Below are 16,164 nucleotides of genomic sequence, written 5' to 3'. Positions count from 1 at the left end.
TCTTGTGTGGACAGGCTTCTGTCTGCTGAAACTTCATGCTCCATTACATGGATGTCTATGTGCTGGGGAGGAGGGGGGATGGAGACTGGGGCAGAAAGATGCTAAGTTTACCACTGTCAGAGCAGCTCCCACCGAACAGAAATGATTGTACCGAGGGGCCCTTCCTCCCTCAGCCTTCAGGCAAGACATGGATGCCTTCCGAAACCCTCACAGGTCAAGGTTCTCACCTCTGGGTCCAGAACTTGCTCCTCAGTGGGTGAAACAACCTGGCTGAGTTGGGCGGAGTCACTTTCGATGGCCTGGAGGACTTTCAGAACCTTCTGCTGTTGTCTGAAATTGATTTTGTTTTAGCAAACAGGTATCGATAGTAATGATACACAATAGAGAATGTTCCCATCAAGGGTACCGGGCTTACTTTTCTATTTCAGAGAGAAGTAACAATTTGAGACGAAAATACTCACACCCCGCAGACAGATCAAAGGCGCACACCAGCTGGTTTTCTCCCTTTATAAATAATTGTACAATTAGCGATGAAAGAAGGGCCAAGTAAGAGAAATTGCTTGGGGCCAGATGGCCAGCTGATCTCCTTAAGCTGACTGCTAGGCTGTAAGAGTCTAGAGCCGGTGTCTACACAGTACATACAGGCTGCAGGTCAAATGCAGCCCGCAGCCTGTTTCTGTGTGGCCTGCAAGCTAAGAATGGTTTTTACGTTGTTAAAGGGTTGTTAAAACAAACAAACAAACAAAAAGTGAAAAGTCTGAAGTATTTGCTATCTGGCCCTTTACTGAAAAAGTTTGCCAGCTCCTGATCTAGTGACCTGCCTTGCATCTCTAGTTTCTGAGGACACAGCATTCCAAACCTAGCAGAGAGTTGTCTGCAAACACACCCTACTTGTGCTGTTTAAGGCTGAGAACTCCCAAGACCCTGAAGCACAAAGGATCTTGATGATGAAGAAAGAAGCATTTGGTGATGTGTGTGCTGCTTGTAATGTATCCTGTATCTGTATCTGATGTAACATATCCTCAAGGCCCAGCCCTTTCACTCTCGGAGGAAACTTCAAGTTCTTATCTATGGCCACAATGGTCCACAGCATGGTTTCCAGTCTGGGGTCTGCAGACTCCTGGAGGAGTGGCTAGCACTGCCTTTAGCCTATTCAGAGTTTTTCTACAAATTATCAAAGGCAAACACCCTCTGGATGGACACAGATCTGGAGAGTACATAGATTGGCCAGGAAATTCCTCCTTTGTGCAGAGAAAAAGCCCCCGCGCCTTTCGGGGCTGATGCAGCCTCAGGCCAGAGCCTCAGCTTAGCGACCACTGTGCAGGCTGGACTTCAGCTGCTCTCACCACTCAGCCAGGCACGGGCACTGCACAGACTACCACGCGCCCGGCTCCGCACAGCGGCCCGGGGAGCATGGTGGGGTTCAAATGCGTGCTTGAAGCTATTGGCTCGGCATGGTGCATCTTTCTGAAGATCAGCGTTGCCTGATGACTACAGGAAAGCCTTTATTTTGACAGTAAAACTTGACAGTGCCAATCACTGATGCTATGTGTGAACGGAAGAGAATGCCGCATTTGAACAAACTCTGAATAGAGAAAAGAAGGTTCAAAGGACACTGCCTTGGGTCACTGTCTGCCGCGTGGGCTGCTTCCGTGGAAACCTTTGAGGAGACTGAGGTTTTACACGGGCTGAACGGAACTGAACAAGCCAAGAGACATGTGGCTGAAAGAAATCAAGTCAATTTCAGGCTTTTGGGTTGGAGGGAGGGTGAGGGGGGATGCAGTCTAAGGGAGCAGTTTTAAATGGTCTGGAATCATAATGCAAAGAAAAACCTCAGTTAATAAGATCCTCGTGGCTGGATGGCTACGGGTTGCTGTGTTTGTTTTGAAGCTGCCCCATAAGTACCTGCTCCCCAGAAGGCCGATTCTGTCGATGGCTTCACTGACGGCTCTGGCTCCCCCTGCTGCCTTGGACTGCTCCTGTGCGCTGGTCGCTGTGCTGGTTGCCGCGGTGATGGAGGGCAGCTGAGGCAGGATGGAAAAGCTTATTACACAGATGTCCGAGGCGACCCTCCTGGCCCAAGACACAGCAGAGCCACGGTCAAAGGGACACACTTCGCAGGCCATCAGTCTCGTTGCGGGAAACTGGGAACAGGAATGAGGATGAAAGCGACTACCTGGGGCTGATTAGATCTAGAATCCCCTCACACGGTCTTTGCAAAAAAGGTGGGATCTCAGTTTCTTATGATCTGGGAGGTCCCAGGAAATGGTCTGCTTCAATGAGCCATTGAAAAATTTCTCTCATCAAAACCTTTCTCCACCTCCAGTGAACCTCTGTTCTGTTTGCTACAAAGGAATGGGACTCCATGGAGAATTCCAGTAACATTAGACCCTTTGATTTTTAATCCTCCAAGCCATTTCCCCCTCTTTTCCATTTATCATCTAAACTAGAAATGTGCTCTACTCTTTATCTGCAAATAATTGTAGTCATTTGAAGCTCCGTGAATCAGGGGTCAGGTCATCCAGAAATCCTGGACCGCAGGGCGGGCAGAGTGGCAAACCTGTCAGAAATATTGGCCGGCAACGGTTTAAGATGACTGGGAAGTAACAGAAAAAGCAGGAGCGATGCCAAAAGAAAACCACTGCGTTGCTCTGGGGTGCTGCCCTGCCCGGCACTCTGTCTCATGAGCCTTCTCTCCAATTCCCTACTGTCCACCCCTTATCTTCCCCTGTCCTCTTCTCCTCCATGACTCTCCCACTCCTGGGACAGGCCAGGCTCATTCCCACTTCAAAGCTTTTCCCCTGTTCCTTCCACTTGGAATGCTGTTCCTTTGTTGGCTGGCTCCTTTTTTTTTTTTGGCTCCTTCTTACTAGACAGGGCTCAGCCTAAATGGGACACCTTCCAAGGGGCCTCCTTGGATCCCCCTGTGGGAGGTAGCCACCATCCTATACCCTGTCACTCTCTCACCCATTAGCACCTTGTATTGCCACCTCTCTCTGAAGTCACCTTGGTTATATACGGCCTTACTCATATATACTCGAATCTTGTCTGAAAGCTCCCTGAGGCCAGGGGCTACTCTGGTCTGACTTGGCCACCTCTGTATTCTGAGGACACAGCATAGACTTGTGCACAATCTAACAAAGACGTTCCCAGGTGTTTTATTAATTCACGACCATACTTCCTGGGGCCATCTTTGCTGAGATTGGCCTAACTGACCTAGGTAGATGTAGATATAAATTGATTTATTTAGGATACTGAGACCCTTTTCTGTGTTATCTTGTCAGGAAATGGAAACGTAACAAGGGACTGGAATCAGCAGGCCTGGGTGAGTTCTGGCTTCCACTCGTAACCTTGGGCAACGTGCTTCAGCACGGGTCTCCCCATCTGGGAGATGGGCAGAATGCTGGCGTGCTCAGGGAGCACGGTGAGGCCCTGCTGGGACCGTGTGGGGAAGGCCCTCTGGAGACCGTTGGCTGCTGTGGGAATGGGGCTCTGCTGTCCCTCTCTGGCCTTCACTGACCTCAGGGGTCTCCTCCTTCAGCAGACAGGTCCATGACTCTGCTGGTGGTCTCTCTGTGCCCTGGAAGGATGGAATCACATGATCTGAGGTCAGAATAAAGCCATCCACTTTACACTCTTCACTGATAGCGGTACAGACCGTCTTGAGGTCATAGACACAAATGTCAGGGGCAAAGGGCCGAGCTCCAGGAAAACAGACTACAGATGCTGCTTGATGATCACCCCAAAGAGCAGCCTGCCAACAGGGCCTGGGGAGCAATTAGCGGTGTGGACGGGGCCCTAGGCTTTCAGGCAGGCAGACCTCAGCCACTTCCACAGACATGCCATGAGAAAGCCACCCTGATTCCCTGGGTGCCATCAGCCATATCTATAAAACAGTGTGATGAAACCAGCCCTGCCTGTTTCAGGGCTACTGTGAACATCAAGTTAAGGTAAAGGATTTCAACAGGTGAGTCAGGGAACATGCTTCTGAGAAAGGATGTAGACATTGAGGGATGTCCAAGCTCCCCAGAGACCCCCGCTCCACCCCACCATCCATCCTCCTGTTTGCTGCTCAAAGCCGAAGGCTGTGGGCACCAACTCAAACACCTGTAGGGCCAGAGGGGTTTCCTGAGAAGGTGAAGCAGGCCAGGAGCAGGACATTAAGGAGTGGTGAGGACTGCGGAGGCCGGAAGGGCTCATGCTCTGGGGAAGGGGGTCTTTCCAGAGAAGCCAGAGCTGGTTGTTTGCGCCATTCTGTCTCGGACCCAACAATGTGCAACTCTAGTTGAAGGTATTCAGGGTTTGTAAGGAAATCAGCAAGAATTGGAGGCATATTAGCGTCCAACTTAGGCTTAGGAAACAAAAGATGGAAAGGAGGTGGAGGAAATGGGGACTTCGACAGGTCAGTAAGCAGCTGTGCATCAGACAGTGGATGTGCTGATTGGTCTAAGGTCAGGGATGCCTCCACTGCTCTCTCTCCTCACCATGTGCCCTTTGCAAGCACCGCTCAGACACTGCCTGGTCCCTGAGTAGCCCAAGTCCTTCTCCATCCTTTCCCTCTGCCTGGGAACACACCTGTGGTGGGCTGGCGGGGGGCTCAGCCTTTCTGCTGAGGATCGCCCTCTGCAGGGCCTCGTTCTCCACCTGGATGGCTCTGAGCACGGCTGAGGCGTCCTCCTCTCGGTCCTCCGCCTTGCGCACGAGTTTTCGGGTTGCTGATAGGGGTCTCTCTCGGCGGCTTCCAGGTCCTGGGGGCAGAAAACAGGGGGTGAGCCTTTAGACTGCATTCTTGGAGGTCAGCTCCAAATCGATTAGACTCAAATTGAGGAACATTCTATAAAAACAACTGGCCCATACTCTCCAAAAATGTCAAGGTCAAAAAAGACAAAGATAGCCTGGAGAGCTGCTCTAGATGAAAGCAGATGGGGCAGACATGGCAGCTGAATGCAATGGTGATCCCGAGGCTGGATCCTGGTTGGCAAATATCCCTGTAAAGAACATTATTGTAGCAAGTGGAGAAATCCGAGTAGAGTCTGTGACTTGGATAATAGTATTGTATTAATGCTAAATATCCTGAATTTCATACATAAGTGCACTGTGGCAATGTAAAATGAATGCCCTCGTTCTTAGGAGATACATACCGCAGTGTTCAGGGTAAAGTGGGATGCTGTCTACAATTTAATCTCAAATGATTTAAAAATACACACACGCAGAGCAAATATAAAGCAACTGCAGCAAAATGTTAACAACTGGTAAACCTGGGGGAATGGGAGTGTCATTTGTACGATCCTTGCAACTTGTCTTTACATCTAAAATTGAAATAAAAAGTTAAAAAGTTAGCCCTCTAACAAAGTGCCTATAAGGACTAATACCTGACATTGTGAAGAAGGATGGGTATTTGGGAATATTTTTGCTTTGTTTCATATTTGCATGGGTAATAAGAGTTACAAAGAAATTACTCCTCAACTGAAGAAAAAAAGTATTGCAAAGCTGTAGTCAATTCTGGAAGTTCTAATGAGTGGAACACTGATTTTATAATATGCAAAAATATTTGCAATATATGAAAAAGTACCCAACAAGACTGGTTGGAAAAAAATACATTATGGTATGTTTACCCAATGGAATACTACACATCTGTAAAAAGAAAGGCATTCTAAAATATCTGTAGATAAATATGGTGACCTGAATTTGCTTCATAATCACCTGGGGTGTGGATGTGGGTGCAGATGAAATTGGCCATCAATTGACCATTGCCAAGGTCGGGTAATGAACATGGGGGGTTATGATAACATCCTCTCAATTACTTATGTTTGGATTCTTTCTCTGTTAAAAAAAAAAAAAAATCTCCATTTAAAAATAGAACTGCTCAAAATGTTTCCATTGGGATGTTTAAAGAGGCTTTAACCTACTGAATTTCATCCCCTCGGCAAATATTTATTGAGTGCCACTCTGCCAGGCTCTGTTCTTAGCACTGGGGACACAGCAGCGACCACACAGATCAAGACCCTCGCCCTTGTAGAGAGAGGCAATAGGCAGAGAAACAATAAATACTCTAGGGTGTTCCATGTCAGAAAATGATATGGAAAAACAAGAAAAGCAGAGCAGGGTAACAGAGATGGGGCGAGCAGGGTGGCAGCGTTGGCCTCACAGAGCATTGGGGAAGTGTGGTCCAGGAACCAGTGCGAAGTGAGAGGCCTGAGAAGGGGTGGGGAGGGCCAAGGCAGGGCCTTGGAGGACACTGTAAGGCCATTACTCCGAGAGAAATGGGGAGCCACTGAAGGCTTGAGAGCAGGGGACCTGATTTGACTTAGGTGCTGAGTGGAGAACAGAATGAAGAGGGGTGAGGGGGAAAGCAGAGAGGCCAGTTAGGGCTCCTGCAGCTGTCCAGTGGAGGGGGGACGCAGAGTGTGGTCAGTTTCTGCGTGTATGTTGCAGACAGAGCCAACAGGATTTCCTGACAGAGTAGATGTGGCTGGTGCAGAAAGAGAGGAGTCAAGAGTGATGCCAAGGTTCTGCCCTGAGGAAACAGAGGATGGGGCTGCTTTCAGTTGAGCTGGGGAGGGCTGTCAGCAGAGCAGGTTTGGAAGCGAAGAGCGGGGGCAGCTTGGAGCCCAGAGATGCGATTTTGGCATCAGGGTGGAGCTGTCGAGTGTGGAGTTTGGGAGGGTGGTCTGGGCTGGAGATGTGAATTCAACATAGGCAACTGGGTTGCATCATTTAACAATAGTATCAAAGACTGACATTAACCCTGGCCTATAACTAACTAACTGGGAATTGATAGCTATGACTTCTCTGGGGAGATATAGATATAGATATAGATACAGATATATAGATATAGATAGCCTGGTACAAAGGCTTGTTAAAAACCAGAAACCTGGGCTTACCTGGTAGCACAGTGGTTGAGAGTCCACCTGCCAATGCAGGGGACACGGGTTCGAGCCCTGGTCCGGGAAGATCCCACGTGCCACGGAGTAACTAAGCCCATGCGCCACAACTACCGAGCCTGCGCTCTAGTGCCTGTGAGCCACGACTACTGAGCCTGCGTGCCACAACTACTGAGCCCACGCGCCTAGAGCCCGTGCTCTGCAACAAGAGAAGCCACCGCAATAAGAAGCCCGTGCACCGCAACAAAGAGCAGCCCCCGCTCGCCACAACTAGAGAAAGCCGCGCGCAGCAACGAAGACCCAAGGCAGCGTGCAGCAACGAAGATCCAACGTAGCCAATAAATAAATACATAAATAAAATTTGAAAACAAACAAACAAAAAAAACCCAGCAACCTTCCATCCTCACGACCTCAGTTAACAGGCACCGTTGATTATTAGAGATTTAGTTGGAGCCCTTTATCCTCCTGCTGTGTTGTTAGAATTTGCATCTGAATGAGACTTCAAGTAGCAACACCAAGAATGGCTTTGGCAGGAGAGGGAGTATAGCCAGGTACTGGGTTGATGGAAAAGCTAAGCTAAAAGGAGGGGACACCAATTTCTTCCAGGCATCCAGGAGAGGGGCTTTGGATGTGAATAACCAGGGACCAGGCAGGCACTCTGAGTGAGTGAGACTGAACTCGGGGTGGGGGTGGGGGAGATGGGAGGCAGCTGAGCCACTGCCCAGCTCCAGCCAATGCCTGCCAGACAGAGCTGTGCTTCTAGTGTTGCCAGGTTTTCCTCCAAGAAAAGTTAGAATCTGAAGTTTATGTGAAATCCCCCTGAATTTATTTGTTCATAAAGTATTTCAGTTTTTAGGAAACATGAAAGCCAACAGAACCCAAGGGCTGGTCTAATACAGGCCACGGCAAGTCCAAGCTGCTCCTCCAGGAAAGTCAAGGGCACCCAAAGGAAGCCTTGCATGCCTTCGGATGGCTGGCTGGCCTGGGCGATAACGGCAGTGGGTCATTCTCTGACTTTGATGGACTCTTGCTGTGGCTCCAGCACTGCTCCTGGGGACATAGAGGAAGGCACTGCTGGCAATGTGACCTGGGGATTCTGTTCTCCCCAGTCAAGGCTGCTTTAACTCTGTTTTCCTTTCTTATCAGCTACTCGGCCTGCTCTGCAACTCGAGGGATGAGAAGGTGAGAGCTGGAAGGAGCTGATGGAGGTGGGGATTCTCATTGCTATGGAAACACTGTGGGTCCAAGGGGTGTGGTGAGGCCACTGGGATCTTCCTCACGCAGGTCCCTGAAGCAGCTGGGAGGACAGGCAAAGAGAGTGAAAGAAAAGAAGTGGCCTTGAGCCCCTCTGGAGCTGGAACTGAGGAATCCTGAAGCACCAACACATCCTCACCCCAAGGGGAGCTGAAGCAGAACTGGGTTCCCCGCAAGGCACAGGCATTAATGACACAGGCTCTCAACTGTCACTACACTGTGGGATGAGATGCTGCTCTGGGTGCCGGGGTACAGACGTGGGTGGGAAAGGCATGTCCCTGTCCTCACAGACCTCACAGCCATGGGGCAGAGACAGACACGGATTAGGCACACAGGACACGCCAGCAGCAGGTGATGAGTGCTGGGGAGAAAAGTCAAGTGGGATAAAAGCTAGAGATGACAGGAGGGGGAAGGACACTATTTCAGACACTCGGTCAGGGAAGGTGACACCTGAGCAGAGACCTGAAGGCGGTGAGCCTTGTGAATACCCATATGCGGAGGCTGTTCCAGGCCAAGGGAGCAGCAGGTGTCAAGGCCCTGCGGTGGGCGGAGCTTGGCACAGGGAGAAGTGGCAGGGGGGCTGGCCTCAGGGAGTGAGGGGAAGCCTGGGGGGCAGCGGGGGGTAGACAGGTCTCATGGGACCCTGAGGCCAAGTAAGCCCCAGAGGCCTCCTGCTACTCCAGGAGGCCACGCCCACCTTGTTTGCTGCTATGCCCTGGCTCCCGGCATTATGATCGTTGTCAAATGAATGGATGGAAAATGATTTCAATTCCGAACCTTGTCAATCTCAGTATTTGCGAATATCATTAAAACATATCATCTCCTCCTCCATCTGCAGTAAAGCAGAGCTGAGAAATTCAAGGCCCCTTCAGATCCTACAGAAGACCCTATAAATAAGGGCCGAGGATCTTGTGTACAGCTAAACAAACGCGCCAGCACTCTGACACTGGGGGTGCGAACCCCAGCATCAGTGCGAGGCTCGGGCAACGCCAGGATAAGCAGAACCTGAGATTCGTAAGCTCCTTCTGCACTTCCTGCCTAGAGCACTTATAAAGTCAGTCGAAGGAGAGCCCCTGCGTGGTGACCCTTGCCTATTTATTGCCCCTATGTGGACGAGAGCCCCGTCCGCTTGTGCCTCAGTGGTCTGGGGCTATGGCGGAGCATCGCGCCCAACATAACCATCTGTTCTTGGCCACTACAACCCTACGATCACCTCTTCTTGGAAAAGGATAATCAGGAAGGCATTTTCTTCCAGCGGGGTTCAGCTTTGTCTGCACAAACCCGTCTGCCCTGAGCGCCTTTCATCTGGGAGGGAATGCTCCTGCAACAACACGATCGCTGGGTCCTGCCTGTGCCCTTTGAGTCCTATTAGGCTAAGAAGATGCTTTTAAAAATTATATCAGCCTTTCTCTGAGTGAAGGTTCAATGCCACAGCTCCAGCACCAGAGCTCTCCCCACCCACGGCTTCCCAGAAACGCGTGTACACAGTGCCCGTGTCCTCCTGAATCACATCCTCGCTGCCCGGCTGTGTAGACTGTGCGTTTCCTCATTGCACACGAGGTCACTGCCTTTTGATTCCATTGGAAGTTCTCCTTGCTCGCTTGGGGGAGCTGTTTCTGCACTGGCCGGAGCACCACGTGAGGGTGGATTTATTCTCATCACAGATCTGGAGAACGGTGGATTTATTCACACAATAAATCGGTGCCACCAGCAAAAGCCAAATGGCACATTTTAATTTATCCCAAGCTGCTCTTTTCTGGTTGAAAACCACTCCTCTACTGTTAACTTCACTTTCTCTTTGCTTCACTAGAACTTGGCTTTCATCTCTCTTGCAGGGAAACAAAAGAGCGTATCAATTCAGGAGATTTACCATGAATGCAGCACATGTCACAAAGAAGACGTGAGGACATGGGGGCTGTCCGGTCAGCTCACCAGCCAGGCGGCTTCTTCCCACTCGCCAGCTATGACTCGAAAAGCTCAAAGTCAGAGTCTCAGCAAAATGACCCCTTCCCACATGCAAGGGCCCTTTGAGATCACCTGGGAATCCACTGAAAAGGCAAACATTACATCTGAGAATCACAAGGGTCTAACGTAGAGCTCATAGGCCGGCAGCCCAAAGGCTGAAGCCAGCCTGCAGATTGCGTTGTGTGACTTTTTTTAAAAATTGGAAACAGATGCTAAGTTAAAAAAAAAAAAAAGAAGAAGAGGAAATCCACCTGAAAATCGGGATTCCTGGTGTCTCTTGAAAAGTCCTATGATCCGACGTGGCAATCGTGAGCTGGGGAGCAGCGCCTGCTATAGACGGGGCATCAGTGGTGGTAACGTGCCTGTCAGTCCGGAAACTGTGCATGATTTGTGTGGTGAAAGGTCCAGGGTAACAGCTGGCTTAGCCGTGTTTTGTCCTGAGCTGCACATACTCCCTCTAAAATCCAACCAGGAGGGGGAAGGAGGCTGCCCACTGGGACAAGAGCTTACATCTGAGTATTCCAGAGCCTCTGTGCATTTTAAGTTGGCTCAGCCTCAGCAGGCTACACGCTTCCCACAGCGTAGGAGACTGCGACAAATGGCCACAAATGCCTCCCACCTGCAATGTGCCACATCGCCCTGTGACGCTGCAGCATCTCCCATCAAGAGGTGGGTTGAATCTGTTTCTCTAGCTGGGCATGGCCTGGTGACTTCCTTTGGCCAACAGGTCCTTAGCAGTCACGACCAAGCGGAGCCTAACTTAAGAAAGCACTGCTGGGGTGTGTCCTCTCGGGCTGCCTGGAGACCACCAGGCGCTGGATAATGAGACCACGTGGAGCAGAGACGAGGTGTCCCAGCTGAGGCCGTTGGGCCAGCGGGACCGCCAGATGTTGTGAGGGTGGCCGTGCGAGACCAGCCAGCCAGGCACCCACTATGGAACTGGCCAGCCCCCCACCCCCCTGCAGCAATAATAAAAGCATTGTTGCTTGCAGCCACTGCAGTGTGGAAGGGATTGTTAGGCAGCAAGAGATAGTTGATACACCTGGCTTGTCCAGGCCTGTGCTCTTCTCATCTCTGAAGCTTATTTGGGGGCCTCTCCACAGGCAGATGCTGTCTGTAACCCTTAATACTCATTCTTCCGCTGCTGTCTCTTCGTGAGCCCAGGAATGCACGTGATTTTTAATGATTTTTCAAGGAAGGCAGTCAGCCCCCATCTCCCCATCCCTGACTAAAGGACTTTACTCTTTCCTCGCATATTACAGTCCTTTGCTCCGCACCCGGCCCCTGAAGATTTGTAGCAAAGTGTCCTGTGTGGTTAATTTTTGTAAGAAATGAGCAGCAGTTGCTTTCATCCTCCCAGCAGCAGTGACCTTCACGGCATCCATGTTTTCCTTCAGGGAACCACCTCGTCTCCATCTTCTCAGTCTACATGCTTTGGATGGATCTGGATCTGCCCCCACTCCTGGCCCTGCCTGGGCCCTTGAGAGAACAGGTGCTCTCCCTGACTACAGAGACTGGAGATCGGTTCAGGGTAGAGCTGGTTCTTGGACTCTGCTGGAACTATTTGGAGAGGAGCAGTCCCTTTCCCCTGGGGTTGCTAAGTCAGTAAATGCGAGCCTGGAGCCACCAGGGACCATCTCCGGACCATGCCTGAGACTACAGATGTGGTTCTCAAAGTGTGGTCCCTGGAGCAGCAACATCAGTATCACCTAGGAACTTGTTAGGAATTAAAACACTTAGGCTCCACCCTAGACGCACTGAATTAAAAACTGGGCAGGGTCCAACAATCTGGTTTTAATTTGCTTGGCCAATAATTCTGATGCATGTTCAAGTTTGAGACCCACTGGACTCAAAAAGTAGAGCTAAGTGATGAAGAAACAGTTCCTGGTGATAGCATCATCTGAGTACCTGGATCCCACCATGCCTGAGGGCAAATCTATAGTCCTGGACTTTTCAGGTCTCTGAGCAATACATCTTCCTGTGTTGCTTCAGCCAGTTTGGATTTCTGACACTTGCTATTAATAATGAACACTGACATATGTTATGAGACTCTGGACTTTGGCAGAATGGTGTTCCTGCTGCAGGTTTTCTTGACAGAAATGCTAACTGCGCTAACTGCAGGGCTGTTAGGGTCTTCTAATTCACTCATGCTGAGGGGTGTTACTTTATTTCTGTGGTTGGCAGCTTGTCTGGGAAAAGTGGTTCAGATATATAACTTCCCTAGAGCACTCTGACAACTTGGACAGTAAACTTTCTGCATTAAAGACTGACGTTCTTTCACCTTCAACAAGACAACAGGTCTCTGGAAGTTTCCTGGAAGGCTTATTGATAGAGACCAAAGTAACCCAGGGCATGAGGCCCTTTCATTAGAACAAGGGACAATTATAGTGATAGAGAGGAATTAAGCTCTTGTGGAGTTGCATCATATGTACATTTAATTGACATAAATTCAATTTTATGACCTTGGCCAAGGATAAAGGAGCAAGGAGAGAAATAACTCTTTTAAGAGGGCAGGCAATAGGTTACACTTATGGTAATGGCAGGCTATCTAATCCAGACCAACCTATCCCTGGAGCACAACTAGAAAACCCGGACCAAATAGTAGTATAAAAATCTGTTTATAAAAAGAAATCTGTTTGAAGGCATGGAGAGTGAACAGGGCTGTGAAGGGTTACAGGCAGGAGAATAGAAACCTAGAAAGGTGACCCCAGCGCCTGGGAAGTGTTTCCCCTCAAGGTGCTGCTGATTCTAAGAGCTGTTGCAAGGCTGAGAAACTGAAGAGAGCTGGTGACAGACTCAGGGCTACAGTCTGAGAGTCAGGGTGACCTAGAAAGAGCCAGGCGTGAAGGGCACAGAAAGGTTAACAATGTAGGCAAATCTAAATTATTATTGACTATTTTAATAATAATAATAATAATAATGATGATGTCTGGTGAGGTTTAATATCTACAGAGAATTAAAATGCATGACAATAATAGCATTTAATTTTGGATGGGAGTAAATGGAGTTACAGAGTTGTAAGGTCTCCACTGAATGAGAAGCGGTAAACTTGCTAATTTAAAGTAGACTCTAATAAGTCAAGAATACATGTTGCAATCTCTGGTAATGACTAAAGACTAGTAAAAGAATGTATAACTAACAAGCTAATAGAGAAGAAAAAAGAGGGATAATGTAATCAGTTCAGAATAGGGCAAGAAAGGAGAGAAAAAGGAACATAAAACAGGCGGAACAAATAAAAAGCAAACAGTAAAATGGTAGATTTAAACTCAAATATATCTGCAATTACATTAAACGTAAATGGACTAAATGTGCCCATTAAAACACATAGATTGTTAGAGGATAAAAATAAAAACCAATTACATGGGGTTTACAAGAGACAAACCCCAATGTAAGGATGCAGAATGTTTGAAATGAAAGGATGAAAAAGGATACGCTACATAAACACTAACCAAAAGAAAGCTGGTCAACTTTAAGACAAAAGCATTATTAGAGTGAAAGAGACAACACATGGTGATAAAAGGTTCAGTTCACCAGAAAGATATAAAAAGGCTGATTTTGTATGCCCCCCAGAAAGACGTCCCCCCCACAAACAGAAAGTAAAGCATCTAAGCAGTCCAGATTTTGCCTGGACAAGTGAGAGCTGGTTTGAGTCTTCTGTCCTTTCAGCAAGTCTCAGGGTCCTGTGCCTCTGGAGGTAGGAATATCTCAGTGACCTCAGCATAATGCCAGTGCTTAAAGTCACATTTTCCCTACAATCAGACCCTAAACAAGGCCAACTGCTTCATCTGGGGCTTGACCAAGAAGCTGTGATTGTCCCCACCCTGGAGGAGCAATGACTCTCTTGGGCTTAAGGAGAGGTGATACGGCTGTATGGGGTTTTCTAGATGGAGCCACATACGCTGCACTTGATCATCAGTCTGAGGGATTTTCAAGGGTAGCTTTAACCACCTGCACTTTTTTTTGACCTTTAGAACCTCATTCCCGTGGGACATGTGGCTCCAATGTCATCCCATTTCAGTATGAGAGTGGTGACAATGCCATGGTTTTCAACTTTCCTTTTTTTCAAATTTGGCCTATGTAGGAGCCATGTATACTTAACAGATAAAGGCTGACCTCCAAACCTGTTCAAAATGAGGATTCCACCACCTCTAACGGTGTCCTCTTTAAGGGAATCAATGGGACAAACTAAGAACCAAGTGCCAGGGACAGCTGGTAATCTGATTTTTACCAGATGGACCCAGTGACATGTGCTGTTTATGTGAATGCATTGCTTCCTTGCCATGGTGGTCCAGAAACTCAGAGTCATGAGTGTGATCCCCTGAGGCATTCATCTGTTCACCCCTTGGCGTCAACTTATTGTTCCTACTCTTGTTTTCCCTTTACCTTCATTTCCTTACGTATTTGTTAAAGTCTTCTTGCACTACAAAATTTGTTAGAACATGTCAGAACTTCTTGGAGAAAGGCAGATTATAAATAATTAATGAAGCTTGACTTCTCAAAATGCTGTACATGAAGGTGTGTGTTACAGTTGACTTGTTGAAGTCTTAACCTCCTAGCACCTGTGAATGTGACCTTATTTGGAAATAGGGTCTTTGCTGATGATCAAGTTAAGATGAGGTCATTAGGGTGGGCCTCAATCCAATATGACTGGTACCCTTATAAAAAGGGGAAACTTGGATCCAGAGACAGATGTGCATACAGGAAAGCACCAGGTGAAGGTTGGAGTTATGTTGCCACAAGGCAAGGAAATACCAGAAGCTAGGAGAGGGGCCTGGTGCAGATTCACCCCTAGTGCCTTCAGAAGGAACATGGCCCTGCTGACACCTTGATCTTGGACTTCCCAGCCTCCAGAAATGTGACACAATAACTTTCTATTGTTTAAGCCAATCAGATTGTGGTACTTTGTTACAGCAGCCCTGGGAAATGAATACAGTATTTGAAATGATTTTAGTTGATACATGGTTTAACTTTAAAAATGTTAACAGTTATATATTTATATTAATGAACATTAGAAAAAACAGAATAAGTGACTCCAACCTGTGGATTTTAGGCACGTCATTGCTTAGAACTAGACTGATGTGGGTATGTCGCAAGCAAATAGCAGTTTAGCTGACACACGAGGGGCCATGCAGTGGAGTGATTAAGAACAGATACCCTGCAGCCAGGTTTTAAACACTGGCTTTACCACTTACTGGCTGTGTGACCTTGGACAGAGTCCTCAACCTCTCTGTGCCTTGGTTTCCTCTGTATAATAGTGTTGATAATAGCAGTACCTACTACACGGGGTTGTCTGGGTGATTAAATGCAAGATTAACACGTGTGGTACAAAACACAGCCTGGGAGCTGGTTCAGTGCTTTGTAAGTGCTGGTTCTTCATTTTATTACCCAGAAACGTAAATATTTAGTGATCATGGCCTGCACATGAAGGAGGGAGATCCCAGTGAGCCCAGTAGGACGGCTGGGAAGGGTGCTTGACCGCCACTGTGCTGCTCCCACTCTACCAGGGGCTCTGGAAGGTTCCTGCACAGTGGCACTCTACCCTTGGTTTCATTTCTTTTAACAACTTGTCTTGGAGGAATTTTCTAAAAAGCCATTTTTAAATTTTTCACATAGAGTGAACACCAGCAGTACAGACTGGAGTCCTGTCAACTCGAGCAGTGGTCAGTGGAGCCAGTCCAGGAGTAGAAGAAACAATGGCTCAGGGCTTGCCCTCCACACTCTCCACCAGCTGACCCTGAGCAAGCACTTGCTCTGAGCCAGGCGCTCCTCTAAGCAGTCTATCCATCCAGTCCTTTAATCCTTATACTGACCCTCAGAGGAGAGTCTTACTCTTATCCCTGTTTGGCAGATGGGAGAATGAAGCCCAGAGAGGTTAAGTAACCTGCCCAAGGTCACAGAGCTGGTAGGTGGATGGGCAGGATTTGTACCAGGTGGTCAGGTTGCAGAGTCTGCCAGGCCTATCTTCTGCCAGGGTTGCTGGGCTGGTGGGCTGTCAGCCCAGAGCTGCTGGTGGGCTGTCTCACCACCCTAAGAGCCTTTCTGAGAATGCAAGGCATAAAGG

At 48.5% G+C, this 16,164-nt stretch overlaps 1 protein-coding gene across 6 annotated transcripts in view; it reads right to left on the bottom strand.

Annotated features, from left to right (window-relative positions):
- The window catches only part of KATNIP (katanin interacting protein), a 192,162-nt gene that overhangs the window by 74,819 nt on the left and 101,179 nt on the right, over positions 1-16,164 (bottom strand). For all 6 annotated transcript variants that reach the window (XM_059896806.1, XM_059896810.1, XM_059896807.1 and 3 more), the window contains exons 9-12: positions 4,576-4,748; positions 3,521-3,580; positions 1,906-2,024; positions 228-330 (exon numbers count right to left, since the gene is read on the bottom strand). In XM_059896806.1, coding sequence (XP_059752789.1) covers positions 228-330; positions 1,906-2,024; positions 3,521-3,580; positions 4,576-4,748 — 455 coding nt within the window. The remainder of the gene's footprint in view (positions 1-227; positions 331-1,905; positions 2,025-3,520; positions 3,581-4,575; positions 4,749-16,164) is intronic.

The sequence above is a fragment of the Balaenoptera ricei genome, chromosome 15, assembly GCF_028023285.1.
Source record: "Balaenoptera ricei isolate mBalRic1 chromosome 15, mBalRic1.hap2, whole genome shotgun sequence".
Lineage (NCBI taxonomy): Eukaryota > Metazoa > Chordata > Mammalia > Artiodactyla > Balaenopteridae > Balaenoptera > Balaenoptera ricei.
This window is presented reverse-complemented; position numbering and strand designations above follow the sequence as displayed.